Below are 27,966 nucleotides of genomic sequence, written 5' to 3'. Positions count from 1 at the left end.
TCATAGGAAAGGTGACACTGAAGGAAAGGATGGGATTTTAGCGTCAGAAGATGTCCCTTCAGTGTCTGGTTGTTGTGCAGCCTGGCAGTGCTTGGGTGCCCAAAGAACCCCACTGCTCCTGGCCAGGCTCAGGGAATGGGCTGCACATCACAGAATCCCAGCCTGGTTTGGGCTGGGAGGGACCTCAAAGCCCATCCAGTGCCACCCCTGCCATGGGCAGGGACACCTCCCACTGTCCCAGGCTGCTCCAAGCCCCAATGTCCAGCCTGGCCTTGGGCACTGCCAGGGATCCAGGGGTAGCCACAGCTGCTCTGGGCACCCTGTGCCAGGGCCTGCCCACCCTCCCAGGGAACAATTCCTTCCCAATATCCAGTTTATACCAACAAAATGAGAATTCCTCAAATAGAAGCATCTAAAAGACAGACTTGCTGAGGGCAAGATCATGTCCCAGCCCCGTGAGAGCATTGCACATCCCGGGATGCAGGAGGGCTGTCATGGATCCTGTCCCAGCATGTTCTTTGGAGCAGAAGGCTCAGCCATCAAAAGGAAAATTCAGATATATTCCCAGAGATTCCCACCTGCAGAGGCCACGTGCAAGGCAGTCAGCACGGAGTAAACAGGACTAAAAGGACAGACTCTCAATTCCCTGTGCCTGCACGGTGAAACTGTTCCTCCTGATGTCACCTTGTCAGAGCCACTGTTCATTTTCACGTCCCAAGAGCACCCAGCACATCGAGTTTTTCAGCCTGTGGTTCAGGCAAACGTGTGGAGGAGAGTTGAAGTGAATGTCTGTATTTTAAATATCTTGGTTATTCCAGCTAAATGTCTTACACAGCTTGTTCTCTTATATTAGGAACTTCCTTATGCAAGAAATTTGCATGCACCAAAAATAAACGTTTATGGGTTATATCTATAACTTGTGTGATAATTCAAAATAGCAAACGCTGAAGCACTTGCTCTGAGAGTTCTGATGCAGATGCAGAAGAGAAGGAATTTTGTCCCTCCAGCCTGCGAGAGAAACTCTAACAGCTTATCTGGAAGGAAATTAAATTAGGCAGATAATTGGACAAAGCAATGATGGAAAAGCAAGTGCTGCTTTCAAAACAGCATCTGATGGCTGACAGAGAAACTGAAGCAGCATCAGAGGCAATCCCACCAGTCAGACAGTTCGTACAGACAATATTCAGCTGATTCCTCACCTGCTGCAAGAAGAGCTGCCTTGGCTTTCTGGAGCAGGTACAGAGACAGCAAAGGTGCCCAAAAACTGCTTGGAATCACTTGGAAGTTGCTCAGCCAAGAAAAGGACAGCACTGGCCCTGGCTCAAGCCAACAAAGGATTAAAGGTGTTTGGAGTTGGTGCCTCCCTGGAACTGGCTGCTGGATTTCCCTGTCCTTGAATGGAAACGGGGCACAGTTAAGGGTGTGCCAGGAAGAAGCCATCCTGCAAGGACGGGGCTTTGGAGTGAGGTGTGTGCATCCCCACCATGAACAGGATAAGTTCTCTCTCCCTTTGGGTTCATCTGCTCTTTTCTGTGCCCCTGCACACTGAGCACAGCTCGGCACTCTGCTGCCCCTGGATGGGGATGGGGATCCTGCGTCCCACTGCGGATCCAGGGGTGGGCAGCCAGAGGCAGGGGCTGGGCTGTGATCCCTGTCTGCTCAGGGAGAGGATGAGCCCTCCCTGCCCTGTCCCTGCTAACGGAGGTGGTGACAACAGAGGGACACAAAACAGCTGCACGTCCCTCTCCTGATTTTTCTTCCCTGCTAATTACATGTCCACAGGTGATGGACAGAATGTGAAATGGATGAAGTTTCCTCACAGGATCCCAGCCATGGGCTGGTACCCAGAGCAGGTCTGCCCACACGAGGAGCGTCCTGAGACCTCCACCTCCCTGCTGCTGGGTCACCAAAGGGTCTGCAGGTGATCAGAAATTTCAGCCACAGCAGGGCTTGGTGGTATTTCAGGCACAGCCAGAGGGAAGAGCTCCAGAAATCCCATTATCAATCCTCAGAACCATCTAACATCTCTTGCTTGGCATTGCTGTTTGTGATCATAGCTCTAAAATAAGTTACACATCACTAAAAGAGACAAACACAAAGTGCAGCAGAAGTAATGTACATCCTCAACTTCTACTATTAAAATAATGGCTTTTCCCTCTCTCACAGGCTGAGCACTTGGCTTTTTTGAGCTAGAAATAATTCTTCATCTGTCACTTCTTCCAAAAAAAAAAAAAAAAAAAAAGGAAAGGAAAAAAGAGAAAGCCTTCATTTCATCGCTCCCCCTTGCCACTGCACTGCTAAATTGACTGACACACAATCTTGGCATTTTCAGGTATTCAGAGCCAGACTCTGGCTGCTGTTGTAAATCATATTTCTCCACACTTATTGCATTTTATTCATTTTATACATGACCAGAGATTAGAGTTCAAATGAAACAGATTTTGCTATCCTTCTTATATTCAAAACGTCACCAGTCTAGAAATCTTTAATTTTACTCACTTCAACTATTGAATAATTCAATGTAAAAGGAGAAAAAACCCAACCTTGCAACCCTCAGTTTGAGATTTTGAGGAAAATAAAGTGAGAGGCCAGGGCTGTGTCTCTGCAGGATGGGGGGCACTGCACAATGCTGGGACTGTGGCACTGGGACAGCTCCTGGGGCACCAGAGCAGGGTCCTCCAAGCCCTGCAATCACCAACATCTGCAAATACCAAAATCCCCATCCTCAGTTTTAAGAGAGAAGCTGTGGAAGCTTCTAGAGCATTCCATCAGACCAACCATGGCCATCCAGCACAGCAGAAACTCCTGACTGGGCCCTGAACTTCCCAGAAACACTCCCAGGATCAAATATTGCTCATAAGGACGGAGCGCAGGCAGCCTCCCCACATACATCCCCTTTCCTGACCCAAGCAGCTGCTCACTGAACACCAGGCAAAGCTCTCCTGCCATTTTTCTTAAATTATTAAAGCATCCCAGGACAGAAAATAAACTCAGGTCAAATGGTTTTAAGACAATTCCATTTACCTGAGATGGAGGAATGAGCACGAGGAATATCAGTGGAAGGTATTGATTATAAAGAGACAAAGTGCAAGTGGATGTGTAAGTAAACACACAGATGGGCAAGGAAATGGGCAAATAAAAATGTGATGGCCTTCAGAAATGGTTGTGCATAATGAATCAGTTCTGAAGAATCTGGCACGCTAAGGAACACCCGGTGTTCTAGAATTCCACTTTGCAGCCATCCAGGACACATGGAGCCAAGAAAAAGTCAGAAAATCCCAAAGAATAGAAAGGTATTGTTTAAAAAGCAACTTTAGATGCTTAACCTCATGCTGATCATGTGTTCAGGTAAATCTCTCTGGTCACCAGGTTAAGGAATTAAATGTTCTTCCCAGAAGTCTCCATCAGAACAAAAGAGGTGCTGGCATTTAGTACTCAAGACAGGAGAACCTGGAGTGGTGTTTAGGTTTCCTCGGAAAACCCGCAGTAACACTTAGGCTTCTCTGTCTTCCCACACTGGAGGTGCCTTTCCCTGGAGTGAAAACCCCCAAAGTTTGGGGAAGAACTTGTAGTGCCAGGACAAGGGGGAATGGCTTCCCACTGCAGAGAGCAGGGTTAGGGGGCACATGGGAAGGAATGGACTCTGATATTCCAAACTCATCGCCATAACTTACAGGGACACACGTCAGGAGGATCAAACATTCCTCTGCCATCCTCTGCAGGAAGCCTTTTGGAAGCTGCACGAGAAAGGCAAGGCAGGAAGCATCTCAAAACTAAGGAACCATCCTCTGAGGAACAGCAAGATGGAAACCCAGCAGCAGCAGCTCTGAAAGCCCCTTTGGCTCTCAGGTTGGCTCTGCACCCCCAGGACACTCCATCAGTGGGGGCAGGTGAGGTGACAGGGTGGGTGTGGCACAAGGGGCTCCTGGGCCACGGTCCAGGTCACACCCAGGCGGGCTCAGAGCCAGAGCAGCTCATGGAGCAGCTCCTGGATGTGCCCGAGGTTGTCATGGCAATGGGAACTCTGCGAGTGCAGCCCCTGGGAGCTGCAGCTTTGCCTTGACAGCGCTGAAAAATGCTGCCAAAATTATTCATAGCCTGGAAAGGAGAGGCACAAATGCCCTGATGGTTCTCTCTCCTCTCGGGCTCTTTAACCAGTCTGGGGGTTGCAGTTTTGTTTTACTGCCCAGTAAATCACTCAGCCACACGTTATGACGGCAAGCAGCCCTCTCACTTAGGATATTCAGGTCCTGCAAAATTAAATCCACAATGCAGAATAAATACAAGCATTGTTAGAGTTCCCCAATCACACAGAGTAAGCTAGCACTGAGAAAACACAGCAAAAGGAACAAGTCAAGCCTTAAGCCAGCCTTACAAGAGGGGTTGATCCAGGCCAGCAGTGCAGGACAGCCCCAGGCCAGGGTTTCTCCTGCTCGACTGGGGTTCAAATCAAGCTGTAATTGAGTGCCCATCACACTCAGGCTCTCCTGAGCTGTCCATTTGCAGTCCCGCCAGGATGAAACCCCAGGCCATGCCCCCAACAAAGAGCAGAGATCCCCACAGAAGGCTGATCTTACAGAGCAAGCTTCAACACCTTTTTTCCATCCTTTCACTCCAATTCTGCTTCCCCTGAGCCAGCCACATGAATGTTTGATTTATACCCAGCCAGCCTGGCCCACTCAGAAGGCTTTCCCTGAGATCAAACTGCTCTTTTTCTGAGACACTCCAGTTAATAAATTCCCTTTGCCTCCATGTGCTTCAGCAACTGAACATCCTCCATATCCCAACACACCGGGCTTACAAAAACTCACCCCAAACCTTCCCCCATCCAAACTGAAATCCTCTGGCCTTCCCAGAAGAACAGAACTTACTCCCCTGCACAGCTGGATGCAGTATCTTCAATGACCACACCATTCTGGCCACGCACCTTGGCTGCACTCTGGGTTTGTGCAGCTGATCCCTACGGGGCTGCACCCCGACACTGCAGTGAGGAGCTGCCCAGCCACAGAGCCTCGGCAGTCACCAGCTGGGGACGTTGTCTGGAGGATCCATGCAATTTCCTCCTGGTTTGGCCACTCCAGGGTGTTAATTTCTGGGAGCACGTACTTCATTGACACACTCCTGCCCCTCCTTTAGGGTTCCCTCCGAGCAGACTCCACCAGGCTGATGGGGAAGGAGTCTCCACCCAGCCCTTCCCTGGGGGTCGTTCAGTCACAGAATCACTGAGGTTGGAAAAGACCTCCAAGAGCATCGAGTCTGGCCTTTGGCTGTTCCCCACCTTGTCAGCCAGACCAGAGCCCTGAGTGCCACGGCCAGGGAGGGTGACTCCACCACTGCCCTTTATACTGAGGCAACCCAGTACTCCCAGTATTTCTTCCCAGTATATTCCCAGCTCAACCAGTGTGCAGAACCTCGACCAATCCCACAAAAAATTCCTTGCCCATCGAATGCCCAAGAAGTGACTGATGGCCCCAGCCCTGCCCATGCCCAGCACTGACTGTGGTCACCTCACTTCCCCCATCACTACAAATTGCAAAAAGTCATCTGGAATCTTTCAATGTCAGTGAAGTTTGACCCAGGCCCATATTGAGAATATATTCCATATATTTGCATACAAAGTAAAATCTAATTTTGCTTGGAGACCTGCAGGGGAATTTGAAGTGCAAGCCGGTGTCAGTGCAGGAGGGGGAGAGGGAAAGGATAATCCTACACTTATAATTTCTCTTTAAAGACCTTTGGAGTAGAACACTGGCAATAAAAAGCACTGACAAATATACATACATGAAGCAAGCCAGTTTTTCACTGACTTTTGAAATGATAATGGAATTATTACTTAAACCAGAGCATTTACATGTTGCTTTGGCTACTTAGAAACAAACTTGTTCTGGCTGGACATGTTCTTTGCCACCACAGTGCTGGGTACAGAGTGTGGAGTGTGCCTGGGGACTAAAGGCTGCAGTCAAGTACCCAGAGCAGTTGGCAATTCATTTACTCTTATAACTGGGTTGTTTATTCATTTATTTATTTATTAGCATGCCCAGAGCAGCTGTGGCTCCCCCTGGATCCCTGGAAGTGTCCAAGGTCAGGTTGGATGGGGCTTGGAGCAGCCTTGGACAGTGGAAGGTGTTCCTGCCCATGGCAGGGGGTGGCACTGGATGGGCTTTAAGGTCCTTCCAACCGAAACCATTCTGTGAAAATGATTTAATTTTCTGAAGGATGAAAGTGAACAGGGAGTGTGGCAGAACTGCCTGAAAGAATGGGAGATTCCTGGACAGGGCAGCAAAGCCTTTGTTTCTGACCAGCCACCATGAGGAGTTTAAACTCTGGCACGAGGAAAATAACTCCTTGTATTAAAGAAAAGCAATTTAAACCTCAAAACAATCAATAAAAAGGGTCAGACATGGGGTGTGGGCAGCAGCCCCAGCCCCACACAGGCTGGACCCACACACGGCTGCTGACAACAGCTCAGGTGTCCCTGCAAGAACGATGAACGCCAGCAGTTCACCTGTGCCAGCAAACAGCAGCATCTCCTCGGTGCAGGCGCCCTTTCCGAGGCTCGTGTGAGCACAGCCGGGTTTGTGCCAGCCCCTCTCCCCGCCCATCGCGGGGGTTCCTGTCACCAACATCCAGCACCGCCCGGCTCCAAAGGGGCTCCCCTGACCCCTCCACACTTCGGCCAGCGCCTCCTCATCCCTCACCCCACGGGAGAACGCAGCGGGCGGGCGGCACAGCAGGAGCGCGGAAAGGGCTGGGATTATCCCGTGCCGCACACGGGGGCACTGGGAGGTGTTAATCTTCTCTATTGTTCCTTCAGAGCGGTGCGAGTTTGCATTTAATTAACTCGGTGACTTGAGCCAGCCAATTCTTGTTGCTGCTAATGTATCACAATTAGAACACACCGTTGCCATGGCAACTGCCCAGTGCATCATAATTCCAACCCCGGTGCTGCTTTGCGCAATCCTTGGGCTCTGTGACACGCAGACGAGCGGTTATTGTTATGCTAAACTGGGAATGGGTAATCCCACAATACAAGATCATTTAGGTGCTCATTTAAACGAGATTTAATTACAAAAAGTCTGTCATTTTAGGACCTGCCAAATTCCAGTCGTTCCACCATCCCCCGTATCTTTGGGAGGTAGCCGTGTGCATCAACGATAATCCAGAGCATCAGGGAAGAGCTTCTCTCTTAATTATCTAACACTGCCTTTTTATTGTAAGAATAAACCAAATTTCCATCTCAAATTAGACGCCGCGGTGACAAATTACAGCAATATCCGGACCATTCTCCAGCGCGGTCTGACGGAGCGATGCCCTGTCCTGCACCATCCCACCGCAGCTCCCATTCCTCATTGCCAGCTCCAAACTCACTCCGAAATTGCCTCCCACACGTCAGTCATACCTCAGAGATAACACCGCAATTCACTCTGAATTATTCACAGCTCCCTATCAGCACCTTCATTTGGGGTACTCAAACTGAAAGCAATCTGGAGTATTACAGGGGGAGAAAAACCCGGGTTTTAAGCCCAAATCAGCTCACATGTGTAACTCATCCACGGCCTGACAGAAGTTAGCGACCCGCAGACACTGATGCGACTCTGTAACTTATTAAACACCTTTGAACAGGATAAACCCCCGAGCCTGGTTATTGCTGCCTTCAGAGCCGCGCCGTGGAGCTTCACCGAGAGCGATCCGCTGCCGCTATTGCACGGCAAGGGAGAGACGCGCAGCAGCTCGCAGCTGCCTGATCTCTGCGTGAGGGAGCCGCGAGGAAGCCCGTGAACACAAACTGAATTTGTGACAAACTCTGCCTCCCGTCAGCGCCGGGACAGCGAGCATCGAGCAGGGATTCATTCTGCTGGCATCGCGGTCCGCCCGAGCCGCGCCGCTCCCGCAGGGCGCTGACTCCGGTGGGTGCTGCTCTGGGCATCGCTCCCCGAGCCCGGGGCCACGGGCTGGGCTCCGAGCAGCCCCCGAGCCCCGCACACGCGGCCGGAGCAGGCGCTGGGCTGCGCCCAAGGCACGCCTCGCTCGGAGCCAAACGCTGCCAGCACCAACGGGGACATCACAGGCCCTGACCTCCCCTTCTTATCTTCAGTCATTATCAGATTTCATCTTCCAGTCAATAAAAACTGCTAAAACAACATTGATTTTGAAGTTCTGGAGAATCAAATCACTTGACTCTCTTGGTCCTCCAATTAAGGCACCAGAATAAATCTTAACTACTCCCTAATACCAGTTTTCACAAGACTTTCTTCAGCTGTAATCACGTTTAAGCACCTTGGCTAAACTAATTGATTTCCACTGCTTTTCCTTCCCACCACCTAAGAGAGTCTGTGCTGAGCTTTCCAGTGCATCTCCTCTCCAGCTTACTGGTGAATTACTGCTGCGAGCTCCGTTGTTAAGCAGGATCTGTTCCACTACTAAAAAGAGCTATCTTGTCTCCAAATGATATTTAATTATCTCCATTAAACATTATAGGCTGCTCTGATGCTCGAGATGTAAATCAGAGGGAACAAGAGGAAGATGAGACCATATTGTTCATCACATGTTTTGTCCTCCTACTCCCTCTGCACTCTCTTAAATAAGTGTCTCTAGAGGTAAGGCCAACGCAGATCTTGTGAATGCTCGAGTTAATCAATTTACAATACACACATTATTTTCCACCGGTGAAACCATGAGGCTTGGGCAGGGTTAAACCTCAGCTTTCCGTGCTGTGGCACAGGCAGTTAAAGGCTGAATGGATGGTGTTTAATGAACAATTAACAGTGCAAGAATAGCTGTTATTGCTGAGTGAGCAACCCCTCGTTTCACCTCGTTCCCCCACCTGCGTTTTGTCACCACAGACACTCCAGCCGTTCAAAGCCAAGTGCCACCGCAGACGGAATAACCCTTGGTGAAACTCTGACTACTGGCCCTGCTAAACCTGAAAAGCCCTTCAGGAGGGCCTGACAATTACCGGGTCACGGGCTGCCCCATCACCAGGGGCATGGCTGGGAAACGTCCAGGTGAGGAGCCTGTGCTGTAAAACACCCTGTGGGTTCATGTCCAGGTGCTGCCCACCCCCACCCAGCCCCACTGCCCAGTCTGGGAAAGAAAATGTCCAGATCTTTGGTTTCTGCTGCTGAGGCAGCACAGAGCGGGCACGTCACCAACAGCAACGCTGGAAATGCTGTCAAACCACCAAAGTGCTGAAGCAAAAAGTCTGCCTTGGTTTTTTTCACACCACCCACAGCAAGGGCAGCGCTGCCCCACTGAGACCCTTCTTGAACAGGGAAAACCAGGACAAACACAATCTCTGGCCTCTTCCCCAGCTTCCCTGTTCTCTTCCACTCTGTCTCCTCACCCCTTTATCCTCTCATGGGCTAAACTCCTACCTTTTGAGAACCTTTCCATTTGTCATTGGCATCGATCCCCTGACAGCAGTTGCCAGCTTCTTTCTGCTCTATAAACACCACTCTGGGTCTCTGAAGCTGCCGGGGACACGGGGACCTGCTGCCACCCCGGGACCAGCACCTGGGGACAGGGACCCCCCTCCCAACACAGCCAGGCCAAACAGCATCAGGGTGACCTGGTCAGGGCCCCCGGCCGTGTCCCTGGTGGCTGTGGCCCCTCCCCAGCACTGACCCCCGCCAGACCTTACACCCCCAGCTCTGCTGCGGGAGGGAAGGATCCCCACTGGCTGCTCCTGCCCCATTCTCCTGGATGAAACAAGCAGAGAGTTTAAAAAGCTGTTATTTCAAAATGCAGAAATATGAACATGCCCCAAATCACTTTTGACATGGTACAGTTGGGACACAAATTTTTTGCTTCAGTCTACAAGAATTCATTGTTGTTTCTCTTTAACCTTCTGCTAAGCTTATGCCTCAAAGACAAAACACGAGGCAATTTCTATGACTGAGTATGATGGTTTCTACTTTTATTATTATTACATGCCTGCTTAAACCGTTTAAAACAACAAATAAATCCTTCAAGTCAATATTTTTGGGTCCATCTTTTATGTACAGAGAATCCTACTTTTGCTCTGCATTACATTGCCCTTGCTAGACTGAAAATGCTCTTGGCAGAGCAGCTCTTCTCTGCCCCTGCAAACCCAGCTGTGCTTAGCTCTGGTGGGCACAGAGGAGCTGATGTTTGGTGTCAGAGGATCTCTCCCAAACAAACTGCAGCCATCTCCATGATCCACACAGGCCTGGCTTTGTGGAGGGGAGATTCCCTTATCACTGCCTGCAACTTGGGATCTTTCACTGATTTTGGAGGAAAATTTTGGTTTAAGGAGGGTAATTTAGATTAGATATCAGGAAGAAATTGTTCTTCCTGGGTGGGGAGGCCCTGGCACAGGGTGCCCAGAGCAGCTGGGGCTGCCCCTGGATCCCTGGCAGTGTCCAAGGCCAGGCTGGAGATTGGGGCTTGGAGCAGCCTGGGACAGTGGGAGGTGCCCCCATGGCAGGGGTGGCACTGGATGGGCTTTAGGGTCCTTTCCAACCCAACCCATTCCATGATTCCATGAACAGCTGACTCCAAGGCTGAATGTTCTCTTCATTCCACGCTGGTTTGGAGCAGGATGATGCCCTGGCCCTGCCCGTGGGAAGTCACTTTCTGTGACACCCATCCCATGACAGGGCTTTGCAAGGCTGAGATTTTCCCAGTGCTGCCTCAGGAACTCAGCAAAGTGGAAAACACCGCCCAGCCCCGCCCAGCAGCGGCGTGGTCGATGCAAGAGCTCTGCTGGGGAAATTATGTTGTCAGCCCAAGCGAGTTTGACATTCAGAGATACCACAATGCAAGCAAAGAGAAAAGTTTCATCAACACAGTAATTACTGCTCTGGACTCAACGGAGCCGCAATTATTTCCCGGTGAGGGGCTGTCAGTTTGTGCTGCAGATAAAAACTGTTGATAGGGCTGCCAGGGGCCCGTGCAGAGATGGCTTTTCAGATGTAAAACCCTCCTGGCAATTCTACCTTTTCTAAAAAAAAAAAAAGAGGAACAAAAAAAGTACATGTCAACACTATGCATTAAACACCTACATGTTTTTTCCTTTAAAAATTGTGTTGCTTTTTAGCCAGAGGCAGTTAAGTATGCACCAGAAATTCCAGGGGAAAAAGAGACCTTTGTTGCCCACTTGTCCTTTTTTTGACATCAAGTGTGTGCACAGGACAGGGGCAGCTGTGGCCTGCCCAGAGGTGGTGATGCCGAGAGCCATGGGCAAGTGCCTCTGCCACAGCTGGGCTCACAGGTGGAAAAGCACCACAAATATTCCCAAATCTGCTGTTCCAGTCAAACAGAGATTGTCCAGACTTGGGGCTTTTGGTGAACTGGTCAAAATAGAGATACAGAAGGCTGAGGAGGAGCTGGGTCCAGCTCCCAGTGCTGCACCAGTGCCATGGAGGGAGGCTCAGGCTGGAGATCAGGGAAAGGTTCTTCCCCCAGAGGGTGCTGGGCACTGCCCAGGCTCCCCAGGGAATGGGCACGGCCCCAAGGCTGCCAGAGCTCCAGGAGTGTTGGGACAGCGCTGCCAGGGATGCCCAGGGTGGGAGTGTTGGGGTGTCTGGGCAGGGCCAGGAGCTGCACTGGGTGATCCTGTGGGTCCCTTCCAGCCCAGGATAGTCTGTAATGCTGTGATTTTCACTGCTGTAGTGCCCTCTCCTTTCTGGGTTCCATTTATTTTCCCATCTTCCAAACAATTTTTTTTCTGTCTCCTCAGCACAGCTGGGAATGAAAAAGACTGGAATTATCACAGCAAAGAGATCCCTCACTGCCAACATCAGACATCAAAGCAGCCACTCAGAGGCTTCAAAGGGTCCCTGGGTGACGCAGCACCACCGTGGGGACAGGAACCAAGTCACTTCTGCTTACATGAACCCATCTCCCCTGTGAGACAGCACACAAACCCAAACGTGGTATTACTGCTCCGTGACAGAGATACCTGCCCCAACAATTGCAAATTTCACCGAATGAACTGATTGTTAATTATCCTCCCACTCTGCCCTCTCCCTGGCTGCCAGGGATGCTGCCTGAGCGGAGCACAGTGCCTGCTCTACCTGGCTCTGCTGGTGGCACCGCTCGCTGGGGGAGCCCCCCTCCCCAGGTAATTATGTGGAACACGATTGTGGCCTTGGGCTCTGCCTGCTCAGTGTTTGCAATTAGATTTTACTACAAACGTACATATTAACATTAAAGGAGCATTACAATGCAGCAAATGTGATAAACCAGAGCGATGTTACGTGTACCTTCTGCTTCTGTTCTTTCAAGAATCATAATCACCATTAATTTATGGTCTTCTGAGGAGGATCTAATTACTCCAATCAGCCCTTATTTCACTGAGAGTGTGTATGTGTGCTGTTCCCTGCCTTTAAATACCTGCACTGACAATAGAGACAGCACAGACCTGCATTTTCAGGGGTCCTGCAGCCTCCCACTGCCTGGCTGAGCATGGGTCTGAACATGGGCAGCTGCTTGGGTGGGAGATCCCCCAGATAGGACCAAGCAAAGGTAGGAATCCCTTTCCCAGGAGAGCCCTGACTTGGGAGTACAATGCAGTGCTGTGGGTAATTATTTATTACCAAAATGTGTTTGCTTCTTTCAAGACACCACCTTGAAGAGCAGCTGTGTCACCTCCCCCAGCCTGGCCAGATCCTGGGTGAATAATTCTGCCCACTTTGGTTTGCCAAATCTTCCCCTCAGGCAGGTCCTGCACAGCCACAAGCTAAACCAGCTCCAAGGGTTCTTCAAAGCCACGACCCTGAAGCACACTGGTGTTCCCTCTCGCCTCTCCTGATCCCAGTGACAGCCCCACTGGTGCTCCATGGGAGCAGGGACAGCCCATGCCACAGCCACCTCTGTGTCCCCAGGGCCAGCAGCCAACCCTCAGCCAGCCCCCGGCAGGAGCCAGGGCAGAGCAGGGCCCTGCAGCATCAATCTCAGCCCTTTTTCCACACCCACCCATCCCACGAGTTCTCTACCCAAGCTCTGGTTTACCTTTCCCCCACCACGAGTCCCAGCCATCCCTGTCCTGTCACTGAGGCCATTCCCTCCTTCCCAGCCATCCCTGTCCTGTCACTGAGGCCATTCCCTCCTTCCCAGCCATCCCTGTCACATCAAACACAAGTGACAAATCCCCCCCTTCTCTCTGCTGCACCCGAGTGTGAGGCTGTGGACACCCACAAATCCCAGGTGCCCAAGTTTAGGCACCAAGTTTTCCTTGCTATTTTTCTTTCTCTTTTCCAGCCTCCATGGCAGAGGGAGCTGTGGCAGAGCTCCTGCTGAGCCCTGACTCCCTGAGGCGCTCAGCAAACACCAGGAACCAACCCAGTCAGTAATTTCCCCTATTTCCTGGGGTGTTCTCTCCTCCAGGAGCCTCAGAGGCCATAACCCAACTCTAGCCAGGGGGTGGTGGGTCAGTGAGTGTCTCTTCAGGAACAAACCTCCCCCCAGAGCAGCAGGGAGAGGAAGACAGGCATGTGGCCAAAGATCAACAACTCCAGAACCCGGGACTCCTGCAGCACTCACCAGTTCAACGACACAGATGGAAATGCTGAGCTCCTGTTTAGGGTTACACCTTTAGCAGCAGTGACACCTTAAAAGCCTTCTAATTTGGCTGTGGTTTGACTGGTCACAGCCTCCCTTCCCACTGGGAAGGCCAAATGAATGCAGAGGGTAATAAAGTAAATCTTACTGAGAACTTGACCCAGAAGCTGTGCTTAAAATTTTTGATTCGTTCTACAGAAACTAGAATTGAAGCTCTATAGGCACTCAAAGGTTTTCACAAGGGTTTTTATGCACTTTTCAGCAGTGTTGTTATATAACCTGATAAAAACCTAGGCCAGGATCACTTTTGTAGTGAAGGTTATCAGTCTTCCAAAAATTCCACTGATTATTTCACTTCTAGATTTCAAAGAACACCTAATTTCTCCTCAATTAAAATGCAGAACTCCAGTACTCCACAAAAGTGGATTTTATTGAATACCCTGTGCTTGGAGGACCTCCAGACCTCGTGGCTCCAGCCTGGAGGGTCTGAACTGCAATGAGGTGAAGCTGCTCTTCAATTCAGGCTTGACTCAGGACAACTCTAACGTCAGATCCTTAAATTCCGGGGTGTTCTCAGGGATACAGTCGAAGCTGGATAAAATTAGGAACTTCAGCACCTGAACATGCAGATAATGCAGTGATGGGTGAAGTGAAAGTGCATCAATGAGAGAAATTCCTGTTATCAGAATCCTCCTTTAAATGAAAGCTGCAATCCACCCCTGTCCCTGTGTGAGCCCCAAATCTGGGCAGATTCAGTCACATTCCCTGGAGCCTCGAAGCCTGATTTTCTCCACGATACAACAGTGTAAAATTCCAACAAATGTTGCATTAAATTCCTCATAACTCCCAAATCCATATATGTAGAGTTGCTATAGCAACTGTCAGCTCAAGCCTTCCCAAGGGAGAAAATAAAAGTGTGTCCTACCTGGCTAATTGGTATTTGTGTTACAGAGAATTGAAGGGTAACTTAGTTTCACCAAAAAATAGAACATAGACTGAAGTGCTCCTGTGCTAATGTGACATTATTTAATCTGAACAAGGACCCATTTTGCATGTGCCTTCAAATTACAGTATTTATGGAACACTTAACACAATAAGTAAAAGCGTTGCTGCCAAATATGCCTGACTTGCTCTGCTTATTGACTTCAATAAAAGGGATATTGAAAAAAAAAATAGAGAAAGAAGGTGGAAGAGCTGATGGAATTAGGGACTTCAAATTGCATAGTAGTTGTATTACAAAAACCTACAAAACCCCCCAAAACCCCCAACAATTTACAACCAAAAATTCATGCAGAAATAAGCTGATGGAAGGCCACAACTCTTTTCCCTATTTCAACTTTTCCCTACTTCTCATCATTGCAGGAAGAACAAAGCTCCCAGGCAGGACAGCCACTCTGGCTGAACAGCAGTCACCCCTCACTCAGAGGCATGATTAGAACTTTTTTAACTTACAAAAAGCCCTGAAAATTATTCAAGAAAAAATCCCACTGGCAGGATATATTGAGGAGCACGCTGACAGTTCTCACTGGCTTGTAAAGACATCCAGAAATGTATTATTTTAATCTTGGCACAATTACTGAATAAAAGCAATCACAGCTCTGAGGCAGCAGAACCTGTATGAAACATGAAAATATAATGATGACATCTCTCTCTCTATCAGCCCAGTGACATAATCTGAGAAAATGAGATTTTAGGGGAATATTCAGTTTCTCTGGGCACCCTGTGCCAGGGCCTCCCCACCCTCAGAGGGTGGAATTCCTTCCATATATCCAGCCTAAATCTCCCCTCCTTCGGCTAAAAGCCATTAAGTGGCTTTCTATCAAATACACGCTGAAGGAAGGATCTTCACGAGCAGAGCCAGCACAATTCCTGCCCCCAGAACTGTCCTGCTCCCCAAAGGTTACACAGCATTTTTAGGAGATCCACCAGATACAGGAGAACACAACCCCCCAAAGCTGCACAGTGCCCAGGCATGGAGCTCTGAGAGCTCTGTGTCCCAGCCAAGGGAATTCCGGGAGTGCTGGAACGTGGGAAGGACGAGCACATTCCACATCCATGGGATCCATGTGCTGCGTTACCAAACCAAGCCCATAGACCACAGCTGACCCATAAATCACAACCAGCCACGTATTCTCTCCACTTTTGATGGTGGACAAAGAACCAGGCTGAGTAAACTCAAGCTGCAAAAAGATCTGAAATCTGCTTTTACCACCTCCCATACACCCCATGGTTCATCTGCATCCTGGAGAAACTCTGGGTTCTGGCCTTCCTCACACTGCCCTGCCTCCCTCCACTTGCTGCAACAGCTCCTGCTTGAATTATTCACCTTTTATGAATTACCTGCAGCACATTGCCAGGGTTTTTTTGTTGTTGTTGGAGGTGTTATTCTCTACCCTGAACAAGGCAGGTGTTTTCAATATGCCTTCTACCAAACAACATTATGCTTGTATTTATTGATAAAATAAAATAAATCCATATACTGAAACCCACAGTGTTGTATATAACCCCATTCCTCAGTTTAAAAGATTGTGCTGCATGAGATTTTTCAGCAGGTACAATTTCCATTCCAGCACAGACATGCGTGGCTAAGCTAAGGCACAATATTTTCCAGAGGAAATATCTGACAGGAAATCAGTAGCAAGCACAAAAAAGCACAATCCCTGCACCCCCACCCAAAAGGAGTGACAGAAGAGAAAGAAAAGCAGCAAAGCTCCTGCAGCTGCAGCTCTGTGCAGGGCAGGAGGGGGAAAGTGCCAGGAGCAGGGCCAGCACTGGGGCTCGGCACCGTGTACTGGTCCCACAGCCCAGGACCTGCCCAGGCCTGCAGGGACACAGGGACTGGACCTGGGGCCATCCACACATGGCCACTGCACAGGGAGGGTCACACTGGGGGCTTTGCTGGACTGGACAGAGCAGCTTTCAGCCCGAGGAATGGGGATGAGCCCCAGCAGCAGAGAGCAGCCACTGCTGTCCCCATCCCCAGCGTCCCCTATGCCCCCGGGCTGGGGCACAGCACAGTGAGGGGCTGCTTCTCCTGCCCTGTACCCTCCACTATGCCCTGTGTGAGATCAAGTTCATCATCATCTCTTCTGCTGTCCTACAAGGGCTGTATGAGAATCCAATGCTTCCAGAGTCCAGGTCTAATTCAGCCCCAGGAGTACATGGACACCTCAAGCTTTTGCTGCTGAACAATTCTGAGTGCTGGCAGCAGCCTCTGGAATTCTTTGTGGTTTAATATCACTTGGTTAAATCTTTGCAGACAACAATTCCAAGCACTTCAGCTCAGTCTCCTGCAGGCCCCACTCCCACGCAGGGAGCCTGAGAGCTGCTGAGCACCCCCCGTGTCAGAGCCAGGTACAGACAGACCCCACTGCAGCCAGAGCTGCTTCTGCTGCTCCTTATCTCACCCTCAACAGGGAGAGCAGAGGCATTTGAAGTGTTCATAAGCCTTGGCAGGTTTCCCTTCCAGTTGAAATTAATTCCATTTAGGGATGCAATGGCTCTGGAAAGCCCAGTGCAGAGGTGAGAGGATCCATGGAAACTTCTCTATAACCCCTGCTCCTACCTGGCTGTCCTGGGTGGTCCCCTCTTCCCGTGAGGGCCAAAGCAACTGTGGATCTCTACAACCTCCTGAGCTGCAGAGAGCAAAGCTCTGTGCAGCCCCTTCCCAGGGAAGAGCCCTGGAGCCACAGCAGGACCTGCCCCAGTGACCCCGTTGTGTTCCTGCAGCTTCAGCCCAGCAGCCCCCGGGTTTAACCACTGCCTCTTTGGGAGTGATAGCCCTGCTCAAGGTGAGACCTGCCAGCTGGCATGAGAAACTGGCTCACCCATTAAGAAGACACAATAATTCCATCCACAGCACTGAGCCTGCCCCAGTTCCGTGTTCGAGAACAAATGGAAAATGAAAATAGAGGTGAAAAAAGGACCAAGAAGCCAAAGCTCTTTCCTGCACAGGAAAGCATCGGTTCAGGATCTGGGGAGAACAGCATGCTACCACATCCATGCAAGGGCTGGGGGGAGCATCTGAGGCAGGTGAGTGGTGCCTGGATTCAGGAGCACACCACAGGTAAGGATGTGGTGTTTCCTCCAGGCTGGGGTAGGGTGGAGAGGTAAAACAGACTGACAGAAGCTCAGGACAGCCCAGTATCACCATTGCTCTCTAAATACTGGGCTTGGAGGTATTTGCCAAATCCCTCTGAAATGACAGCTCTTCTCCAGAGAGAAGTAAAAGTGAATCTGCATCATGGAGCATCAGCTGGAGCCACTGGGCTCAGCCACAGGAGCTCAGGACAGGCCCTTTACACCATGGTGTAAATGTGTCCTGGGGCTGCTCTGTGAGCAGAGCACTCCTCAGACTCCACACTGCCCTCAGGGCTCAGGTCCAGAGGCACAGGAGTCTGTTTGAGTATTTTTTGACAGTTTTCTTGCTTACATCTTGTATTCAAAATGATTGAGTTAGGAGATGCCTCTTTGTGGATAATATGACAGCTAATTCCCACTTATCCTACTGAAAAGAAACAATTGAAATAGATGCAACAATGAAACTAACAGCTAATGTGATTGCTATTGATCATTTGCCAGTTTATCAAACGAATGGCCCACGAGCTAGACAGGGAAGGAAAACAGTGCCATAGATTGCCCGTGAGTCAGGAACGAGCTGACTGGAGAGCTCAGCTGGAAATCCACGGAAAGCTGACACCAGCACGTTGTTACAACCACAGTGAATCCTGAGGTACCTGTGCACTCTCACCTACCTTTTCGGCTGACTGGGCCGTGCCAAAAAATATTGGAATGAAGGCAAGCCATACTATACAGGTAGTGTACATAGTGAATCCAATGGGTTTGGCTTCATTAAAATTCTCTGGGACCCCCCGAGTCTTGATGGCATACACAGTGCACGTCACCATGAGCAGAATGCTATAACCCAAGGAACAAATGATTTGTAGATCCGTAATGTCACATTTGAGAACTCCTCTGGCCTGATCGGGGTTCATAGTTTTCTGCTCATCATAATCTATGATGATGTTGGGTGGGTCAACTGCAAACCAAATAAAGACCCCCAGCAGCTGGACCGATATCAAGCTGGAGGTGATGGCCAGCTGCGAGGTGGGGCTGATCAGCCTGGGCGCAGTCACCGACTTCTTGCCCTGCTCGAAGATGCGGTAGATGCGGTTGGTCTTGGTCAGCAGGGCCGCGTAGCTGATGCACATGCCCAGGCCCAGGAAGATCCTGCGGAAGGAGCACACAGCCACGTCGGGCTTGGCGATCATCAGGAAGGTGATGATGTAGCACAGGAAGATGCCGGTCAGCAGCACGTAGCTGAGCTCCCGGCCCGAGGCCCGCACGATCGGCGTGTCGTTGTAGCGGATGAACGTGGCCATGACGAAGATGGTGGCGATGATCCCCAGCATGGCCAAGAAGACGGGGATGACGGCCCAGGGCGAGTGCCACTCCAGCTTGATGATGGGGATGGAGCGGCAGCCGGTGCGGTTCTCGTTGGGCCGCTCGTTGTAGGAGCAGAGCAGGCAGGTGACCTCGTCGGCCTGGTACTGGTACCCGTCGCACAGCTCGCAGTGCCAGCAGCACGGCATCCCCTTCACCATCTTCTTCCTCTCGCCCGGCCGGCATGGCTGGCTGCACACCGAGGGGGGCACGGAGCGCACGCCCCCGCCCCACTGCATCTCCTCGATCTGTGGGACAGGGACACAAAGAGGCTCAGGGTTAGGGCTGGCTTAGGGCTGGCTGCACACCGAGGGGGGCACAGCATGCACACCTCCTGCCCACTGCATCTCTTCTGTGGGACAGCGACACAAAGAGACTCTGGGTTAGGGCTGGCAGCCACAGACACGAGCTGGGAATGAAGAGGGGGGACCCAGGGGAACCCCAACACGCAAAACCCAACTGGATGAACGTCTCCTCTGGCAGACTCCTGGAACCACACACCGGTGCCTCTGTGTGGGGCTCCGGTGCCGAACTGTGTTTACTGCCTCCATTTTTCATTTCTATTTGTAGATGAGTATAAGTAGACATGTGTAAGTCTGATGGAATGACACACAAGCCCAGATAAAGCAGGAGAGTGAAAACCTGTTGTTTCATGAAAATTAATAGGAACATTGCAATCCTTGAGGGAAGGCAGGACTTACATTTGCAAGGCCACTTTCCAAAAACCTTGGGGCTTCTTACAGAGACAGAACAGAGATCTTCCCTCCTGGAACTGCTACTGACCAGGGGAAGATTTGGAATGAGGAGGAAATGTGTTTTCTATAGGGCATGGGATCAGTGAGAATGGGGAAAGTCTCTACAAGCCAGGTAAGAAATATGAAGGACAAAGAAAATGGTCATCACTGAAAAACGCAATAATTAGATAATATTTCATTTCAAAGTCACGTTCAGCTTTTGAAATACCACACGTGCTTCTGGGAATGCAAAAGATAAATGATTATATTCAATATATGGAAAGTCTCACTTGCTCCGCAGTCTGGAGAATCCTGAACTCCAAGGTATGTGACAAAGGCTCCCAAGTACTGTGGAGAATTAGACTCACAAATCATTTCAAACTATGCCCGACTAAAGCCACTCACCAGCTTCCAAGAACAAGGAAGGATTAGCATTGGAGCCCCAGGGAAACAGTCCAGACTGGAAGCCTGGGAAGGTCCTGGCATTCCCAGCACACCTCAGTGGCTCCAGCAGCTGCTGTGTGTGTGTGTGTCTGTTCCAAACATAAAACCTGATCCCCTGGGATAGATGTGAATAAGTGTTATTAAAAGCAACATTTCAGCTATTTTTCTGTAGGTCCCTTAAATGCTGACAAGCTCCACGATTTCCCCTACAAGTTAAAATTCTAAGATGAGTTTCTTGAATCGGCTGCCTTAATTATCCATGTAGGCAGGAAGACTTGGGTGGGCAAATCTTACACTGAAGGATTAAGTTGCATTTTCCTAATTTAAATCAAAATAGATCCTGTATCATCTTCATTTTGTGTATGTGAAAACACCAAACCCTGAAGTCACACTCTGCTCAAACACTGAAGTACCAAGAGTCTCTCTGTGAATGCTGTAAAAATAATCCCTCAGTAAGAGATATTCTAGAGGTCTGCCACTGCCTGGGAAACTTCATTAACCTTCAGTATTCTGGGGAAGAGAAAAGATCCATGAACTCCTCTCTCCTACTCTGCTGAGCTGAAGGTGTGCAGCTTGCAGGAGGCAAAGGAGTGCTAAAGATAAAGGGAAATACAAAGATTCATTTAATTGCAAATGGTGGTAAATGGTGCTTTGGTCTCACTGGCAGTGCAAGGAGCCAGGAAATGCATTTCCATGCCTGACTCCATCCCTGCTCCAGCATGGCCTTACGAGGAGCTGAGTTCCAGGGCTGTGAGAGCGAGGAGGGGCTGAGGAACCCGGACGTGTCCCTGTGACTCCCTCACTGCAGGGGCACAGAGGGCGATGCCAGCAGAGAGAGCCAGGGAAAGGGGCACAGAGGGGAACCAGGGCTGAGACTGCTGAACCACAAAACGTGGGAAAATGTCATGGCAATTCCTTGGGAAAGCAGCTGACTGTCACTGCTGCTTCTTTTACTCTTCTGAATCCCTGATTTGTGTCCCTTTTCCAGGGCAGCTGTGACTTACATGAGTTTTCACACCCGAGAGCGAGGCCTCCATCCAGTCCAGAGCCTGCATTTCCTATCCTCATTGTTATCCACAGCCACTCCCTGATGCCTTTTTGCAGCAGGCACCAGTATAAAATGAGATCACCCCAACCACCTGGATTTTGACCCAGTCTGCATCAGTGAAATGATTTTCACCAATTTCCCACATGTGAGTATCTTCAGAACCACAGACTGATTAATGGGTTATCACAGCCCTGCTTCCCTCATGGCTACACAAGGATGAATTTCCATATTCTCAAACATATTCCATGGCATTGCTGGTACCTGGGACAGCCTAAAGGCACTTCATTCTGCACAGATACTCTGTGGAAGGAGATCAGGCAGAATTAAGGGAGGTCCTTTTCCTGGCCTCCTGGCATGACAACAGCTCTAGCACTGGCCTTGGACAGATTTGCAGAGTTCTGCTGTTTCTGGAGAAAATTCAGGATGCAAAGTGCCTGGGAGGGAGCGCTGGGCACCTGCAGCAGGGGGTGAGAACCCGAGTCAAACTACAGACACTTTTCCCTCTCAGAAAACTGTATTTTTGAAAGAAAATTTGTCCCATGTCTACACATTTTTTAAATACCTCCAAGGATTAGCTGAAAATGCCTATCACGGCCTACAAAGCAGGAAGCAAAAAAATTCATACATTGTGAGAAAGTGCTCTTGCAGTTAGTAGAAAATTCTGGGTTTTTTTTGTAGAACCTTCAATTTCAGCCCAGGGATAAGGGAATTTACTCTTCCCAAACCAACAGCACTGCCAGAGGCAGCCAGACATTGTACCCACATCGAGCCAACAATGCCACACCTTGAACTTCACACTTGGCCAAGTCAGTACCCAGGGACACAAGGAGCCTCCCCTGTGCTGCAGTTCTGGCAGGTTTGGGAAGGATTTTCTCCCTGCTCCCACACATCCCCCAGTTCCTGAATGCCTCGAGCGAGAGGGATTGGATCCACTCACAATATATATTCTCATTATGTTCACTATAGAACAAACATTAACAAGAAATGCTTAGTCTGTCTCATAAGGCCTAATGTAATTGCTCATTTTAATGAATAAAGTAACTCAGTATCTGTGTGTAATTCAAACATTGCTGCTTTGCTTCCCTCTGCCACAAACATTTCCATAACAAGCCATTTGTTCTGAACTTAATTGTTTCATGCAATGTTTGATTAAAATAAAAATCAGTACAAAAATAATTACATTAGTGGTAATTAACCTACTCAGGGAAGAAAATAGCCACGTTCCCTGATACCACTTTCATAATGACGGTGCCATTAATTTCATGGACACACAGAAGCCAGCAGCGAGGACTGGGCTCAGATTTATTGCCACCTCCAGACTGCAGCTCCTAACTCAGCAGTTCAAACATTTGTATATATTCCACTTTGCAGACAGCAATATTTGCATGACTTAGCTCTTTAGGCTCAGCTATTAATGTCTTGTAATTAGTTTTTAAATCCAGGGATTTACCATGATAATGGTTTTAAGCTAAGAGTATGTCAATAACACATCCTCAGCAGAGTATTCTGCAAAATATCAACTGAAATCCCTTCAAGAGATAACAGTGATGATAAGCCAGAGTGCCAGAGAGGATGCAGAGCTGCTCCAGTGCCTGGCCCAGACATGGTGTTTCCCCTCACAGGGTAACTCCCTTTCACTTCCCTGGCTGCAGGGGTTGACAGGGAGCCCTAGGGCAGCACTGAGCCTGCAAGGTGGTGGAGCCACAAACCCCACCAGTTCTGCCTTGTGCCAAAGAAACCCCTGCACTGAGCAGAGCAGCCTTAACACCTCTGCAGGGTAACAGAGAATTCCCAGAGACGCCAAACCGTCCCTTCAAACAGAAGGATTGTTTCTGCAGCAGCAGCACACGAGCTTCGGGAAGCGGCTGTGTCCCTGCCCCTGCTGTGGGAGCTGGCACTGCTCCCATCCCACCCCAGCCCCTCCATGGGGGGCAGTGCCACGGCCCCAGCCCAGTCCCTCCTTGGGGACCAACACCACGGTGCCAGCCCAGCCCCTCCACCGGTGAGATGGAGCATCAGCCCCGCGCTGCCTCCTGATCCCACACGAGGCCTCTCAGGCTGGTGAGTGGTGTGGGGTTCTGAGGACAGAAAGCTGCTTCAGAGGAAAAGCAAAACCTCCAAGAATCTTCCTGCTCTGCTGCATTAGCTATCTTAAATCCCTCCAATGTATCTTCCATATAAACAGAAGTTAAATGTCATCACATATATTCTGCCCTGGTTTCTCCTGCTGCTGCATGTCCAGTTTCTCCCCTCCTGGCACAGCAGCCACTTAGTCTTGTCCTCAAACACACACTGATCAGGCAAATCACAACTGCCTACTTGAAAATGATAGAAACTCATCACTTCTCAAAGGCTTCCAGCCAAAAAATACCTGCAATTTTCATTGTCAGCACAAATCCCAAATGTCAGAAGATGGTGACGACATTCCCATAACGCCAGACCCTCATCTTCCCACCCGCTGATTCAGATCCTGATTAATGAGGAAAATGCCCCCAGGATCAGTCTCAGCCAGGGACTGCTCAGCTCCAATTTCTGGCTCTCATTAGTGCTGTGACAGCTCCTGGGAAGCCCTGGCGTGGGCAGGGAGCCCACGGTGCCAAGAGCTGCAGGAACTTGTGCAGAAAAGAACGCTCCTTGCGGCTGCTGGAGGACACGGGACCAGCTCCCACAGCTGCTCCCGAGTGAGCAGGACAGGGAGAGCCTGGGGATCCCGGGAATGCCACCAGGCCTGCCCCAGGCTGCACCCCAGTGCCCTCGGGCTGGGACACCAGTGCTGCACTGGGGACTGGGGAGGCTTGGGCTGTGGTACTGGGGTCAGACCTCCAGCTGGGTGTTTCTCGAGTGAGAAAATCACATTTCACTTTCAGCCCTTCCCTCCCTGCAGGGAGTGGGGCGAGGTCCCTGCTGTCCCACTCCTGTCCCACACAGGGTTCAGCTGAGCAGGATCCCGCAGTCACAGACCCACTGAGGGTGGGCCCTGGAGTCCAGCCCTGCCCACGCCACCCCTGGGTCACTCCTCACAGCACTGACCCTCCAGCCCTTCCTTCCCCAGCTCCCTTCCCTTCTCTGGACATGCTCCAGCCCCTCGACGTTTTCCTTGCAGGGAGAGGGCCCAGAACTGGACCCAGCACTGGAGGTGCCCCCAGCAGTCCCTGTCACACCGTGTCACATCCTATTTAACACATTCAATTAATTATGGTTGAGAGCTTCCAACTAATCCCAGCACCTTGCTCCCACACTGCAGCTCCTCCTTGGGGCTCTCACAAGAAGCAATTCTTAACCTTCATTTACTTCCCTCTTTCATTTCTACTCTTCCTTTCTCTTTCACCTAATGTTTGACTCTGGTTTTTAGCAGCCCTACCTGCTCTACCCCAACAGCACTGAGAGTTCCTCTGAGCTCTCAGAACACCATCTTTAATGAAATCCAAGGGCCATTTGTTCCACATTAAAGCAAGGACATTTCCAGCACACCACTGATGTAGAGAAAAATGCTTAATCCACAATTTTTGCAAAAATGCTTATTATTATACACTTCTGTTGACACACAATAAAATGGAAAATTAATTATTTTAATGCTTCTATATCTGCCTACAGCTTTGTGTTGTCTTCTCACTAATGGAAGGGGGTGGACTATGCATCTTCAGTATTCATCCTGCAGCGCCTGCACAGTATTTTTTTAATTAAAAAAAGAGCATGTGCTTCCAAATGTGCATTTATAACACAGTTCTTGTCTCTTTAAATGGATACGTTAGGACAAAACTATCTTCTGACAGCAGAACTAATCCAAGGCAACTTTTTTATCCTGAAGTGGCTCAGAATGAGGGAAAATCTGAATCATCACAGAATCCCAGACTGGTTTGGACATTCAACTCCATCCAGTGCCACCCCTGCCATGGGCAGGGACACCTCCCACTGTCCCAGGCTGCTCCAAGCCCCAATGTCCAGCCTGGCCTTGGACACTGCCAGGGATCCAGGGGCAGCCCCAGCTGCTCAGGACAACAGAGTTTTTTATTGTTCAGGATGACGGGAAAGCCCCAAACCCATGAACACAGCCCATAACCCCAGCTCAGCACGAGGGCAGAGCAGTTTGGCAGCTGAAATCCAACACTTGTTTCTAACACACTCACAATGCTCCACACTGGCAAGTTCAAGTCCTCAAGAACAAGCCTGGATGACAATGGCACATCCAGAAGCAAATCAAGGAATTCTGTTTTTTCTCCTGGAAACTCCTTTTCAGAGCTATTTTTCATGGCACAGCCACGAGTCAACCTTACCTAAGGTTTGAGGAAAGGATTAGACCTTTATCTTTGTTTATCTCTCTGATGGGCTAATAACTTCTTATTTTTTCTGCTATTTGTGACTGTGAAAAAGTTCTGCTTCTGCCAAACCCAACACACAACTCCCAGTCCAGAAAGGGGAGTAAGGAGAGGGAACCAAGCATGCATGTGTAATTTGGAGAGCATTTCTCTTTGAGAGCCTGCCAACTCAGAAATGCCTGCATTTATTTATCCTCCTAATTCCCCAGCTGATTCAAAGACCAGCATTTTCCAGTCAAATTATTTGATGCTGATTTTCCCTTTCTGAAGCCTCAGCATCAATGGGGCAGCAATTTCCTCATCACATCTCATGTGCAAGGCGTAACAACACAGGGCAGGGAAGGAAGATGAAAGAAATACAGAATTCTGAGGGAAATTCAGTACCCAGCTCATTTAGACCCTAATTAAATTGCTGCAGTGATATTAATAATACTAATAATATTAAATTATCCTGCTCAGGTTATGCTCAGTCAACTGGGCCCTAAAAGAACTGCAGATGTACACAGAAAATCAGGAGTGGCCGATGGCAAGACACACTCTCAGGGGAGCAAGTGCCTCCCAGGGCAGGGAGTTTTGTCCCCACACACAGGGTAAGGCCTTCAGTGCAATCTCTCTCCAAGGAAACCTGGCAGTGGGAGATGGGATTCACCCCAGGTGAGGGGGTCCAGGAGCTCCCAGGCTGGACTGAGCTCAAGCCTCACGTTACACAGGTGAGGAAAAAAGCCTGTACCACCTCTTCCAGCTGCATTTTGGGAGGAAAAGGGCAAGATCTAGTCTCGCACAGGGAGGCTGATGTCTGTGCAACCCTTCCCCAGTCAGTCAAAGTGCAGGCACTGCTAAAGCAGAACGAAATACCTGATTCCAGTTAGCACTGGGAACCAGCTGCTTGGATGCTGCTGTTCAGAGCCAATCCCAGGTCCCCTTGCCAGTTAAAGGTGGGATTAACAAGTAAACAAAGTTGTTTCATGGGAATCATTTAGGCAGCGTTTTCATAAAATGTACATTTTCAGTTTAGTGGAAGAAAAAGCAAATAAAACAGGAAAACAAAGCAAATAAAGGCTTCCCCTCAAGTTGTTTTAGAGCAGACTAAAGACCCTTTGCAGCTGTTTATTCGGGGCCATTATTGTCCATCATGTGAACAATTAGCTGGAGACACATTAAATTCCACATTATACATCTGATATTACAGTCCTGCCAGCAGCCAGAGCGATTTCCTTCAGAAATCAGTATTCAGGGGCATTTAAATTGCGATTATTTCTGACCCACTCAATACATGTGGCCTGTCAGGAACCTTTATGCTTTGTTTAAATGCTGGAAAATCTGAGGGCTGCTCACACGAGCCTGATGTGAGCAGAGCTTTCAATCACCCTTTGTGGGATTTCTTTCTCCTCCCTAAAGCAAACAGGCACAGTATGATACATCTGTCATCATTTCTACTCTACCACCCTTGGCACTGGTATCTGTATGGGACCAAAATTTCATTTTGCAAAACACAGCTGGGTTATGTTTGGGATCTACAGAAGCAGCTCTAAGCCAAGAGTTCCCATAGCTGTTAATACAGTTTATTAAAGGAGTTTACATGCAAATCTGATCAACAAAAATGGAGCCAAGGCAGCAAGTTTTGGCTGCTGTAAACTGTCACAAGACTCTTGGCATGACTGGAAGGTGCCAGCCCCTGATCTGCCACTAAAACCTCGGGCAGGTGAAGTCCCAAAGCTGTAACCCTGCCAACTGCCCCACACCTGGCGGGAATGCCAGGCAGTCACCATGCCCAGGACAGGGATATTCAGCAAATGCCTTCTCCCACAGCAGACAAACACAAAGAGGTGAGAAAGGAGACACCAGAGAAGGGAACAGCATGGGTGTCTCAGGGGTGCCCTGGCCTCACCCCACACAAACCCCCACGCTGCTGACCACTCCTCCCAGAGAGAAATCACACTTACCTTGCAAGGGAAAAGGCAAAAGTGTCTTTGATCTAGAGGCAGAAATCCAGTCCTTATTTTGCTGATACTCCTTGGACTCTCCCTGTTCTGCAGAGCCTTGCCCCTGCCCACAGCACTACCCACACGTCTCACAGACCTTTGGTGGGGAGCTCATGGACAAACAGAATGTTTTCCACCCAACCTCCTTTGCCAGGGCAAGGATGAGACACAAATGTAAACCCAGGTTTTGCTGCCATCTCCACACCCCTGGAGATGATCCAGGGGGAGCAGCCTCCACTGGTGACAGAGGTGCCACAGGGCTGCCCGAGGCTGAGGCTGGGCAGGAGTTATGGGGGCCCTTGCTGGGCTGAAACGAGGGGCAAGGGGGATGGAAACACTTGGCAGAACTCAGCTAAAGATCTCAGTGGGTCTGACTGGGACCCTGAGTTCCCTGCTGGGTTAGCTGGGAGGTGTTTGGGAAGGGCCCAGTGCTCCCGTGCTGGTGAGGTTGCTGTACCCCACATTCCCCTGGGAGC

The 27,966-nt window shown here is 49.8% G+C and overlaps 1 protein-coding gene across 1 annotated transcript in view; it reads right to left on the bottom strand.

Moving 5' to 3' along the window:
* The window catches only part of GRM7 (glutamate metabotropic receptor 7), a gene marked incomplete at both ends in the record, with an annotated part of 190,457 nt that overhangs the window by 9,821 nt on the left and 152,670 nt on the right, over positions 1 to 27,966 (bottom strand). Inside the window, one exon of the mRNA XM_082289014.1 lies at positions 18,279 to 19,214. Coding sequence (XP_082145140.1) covers positions 18,279 to 19,214 — 936 coding nt within the window. The remainder of the gene's footprint in view (positions 1 to 18,278; positions 19,215 to 27,966) is intronic.

The sequence above is a fragment of the Coloeus monedula genome, assembly GCF_965178545.1.
Source record: "Coloeus monedula genome assembly, chromosome: 11".
In the NCBI taxonomy this organism is placed as follows: Eukaryota; Metazoa; Chordata; class Aves; order Passeriformes; family Corvidae; genus Coloeus; species Coloeus monedula.
The sequence above is the reverse complement of the archived record's forward strand: the minus strand, read 5'-3'. Positions and strand labels throughout refer to the sequence as shown.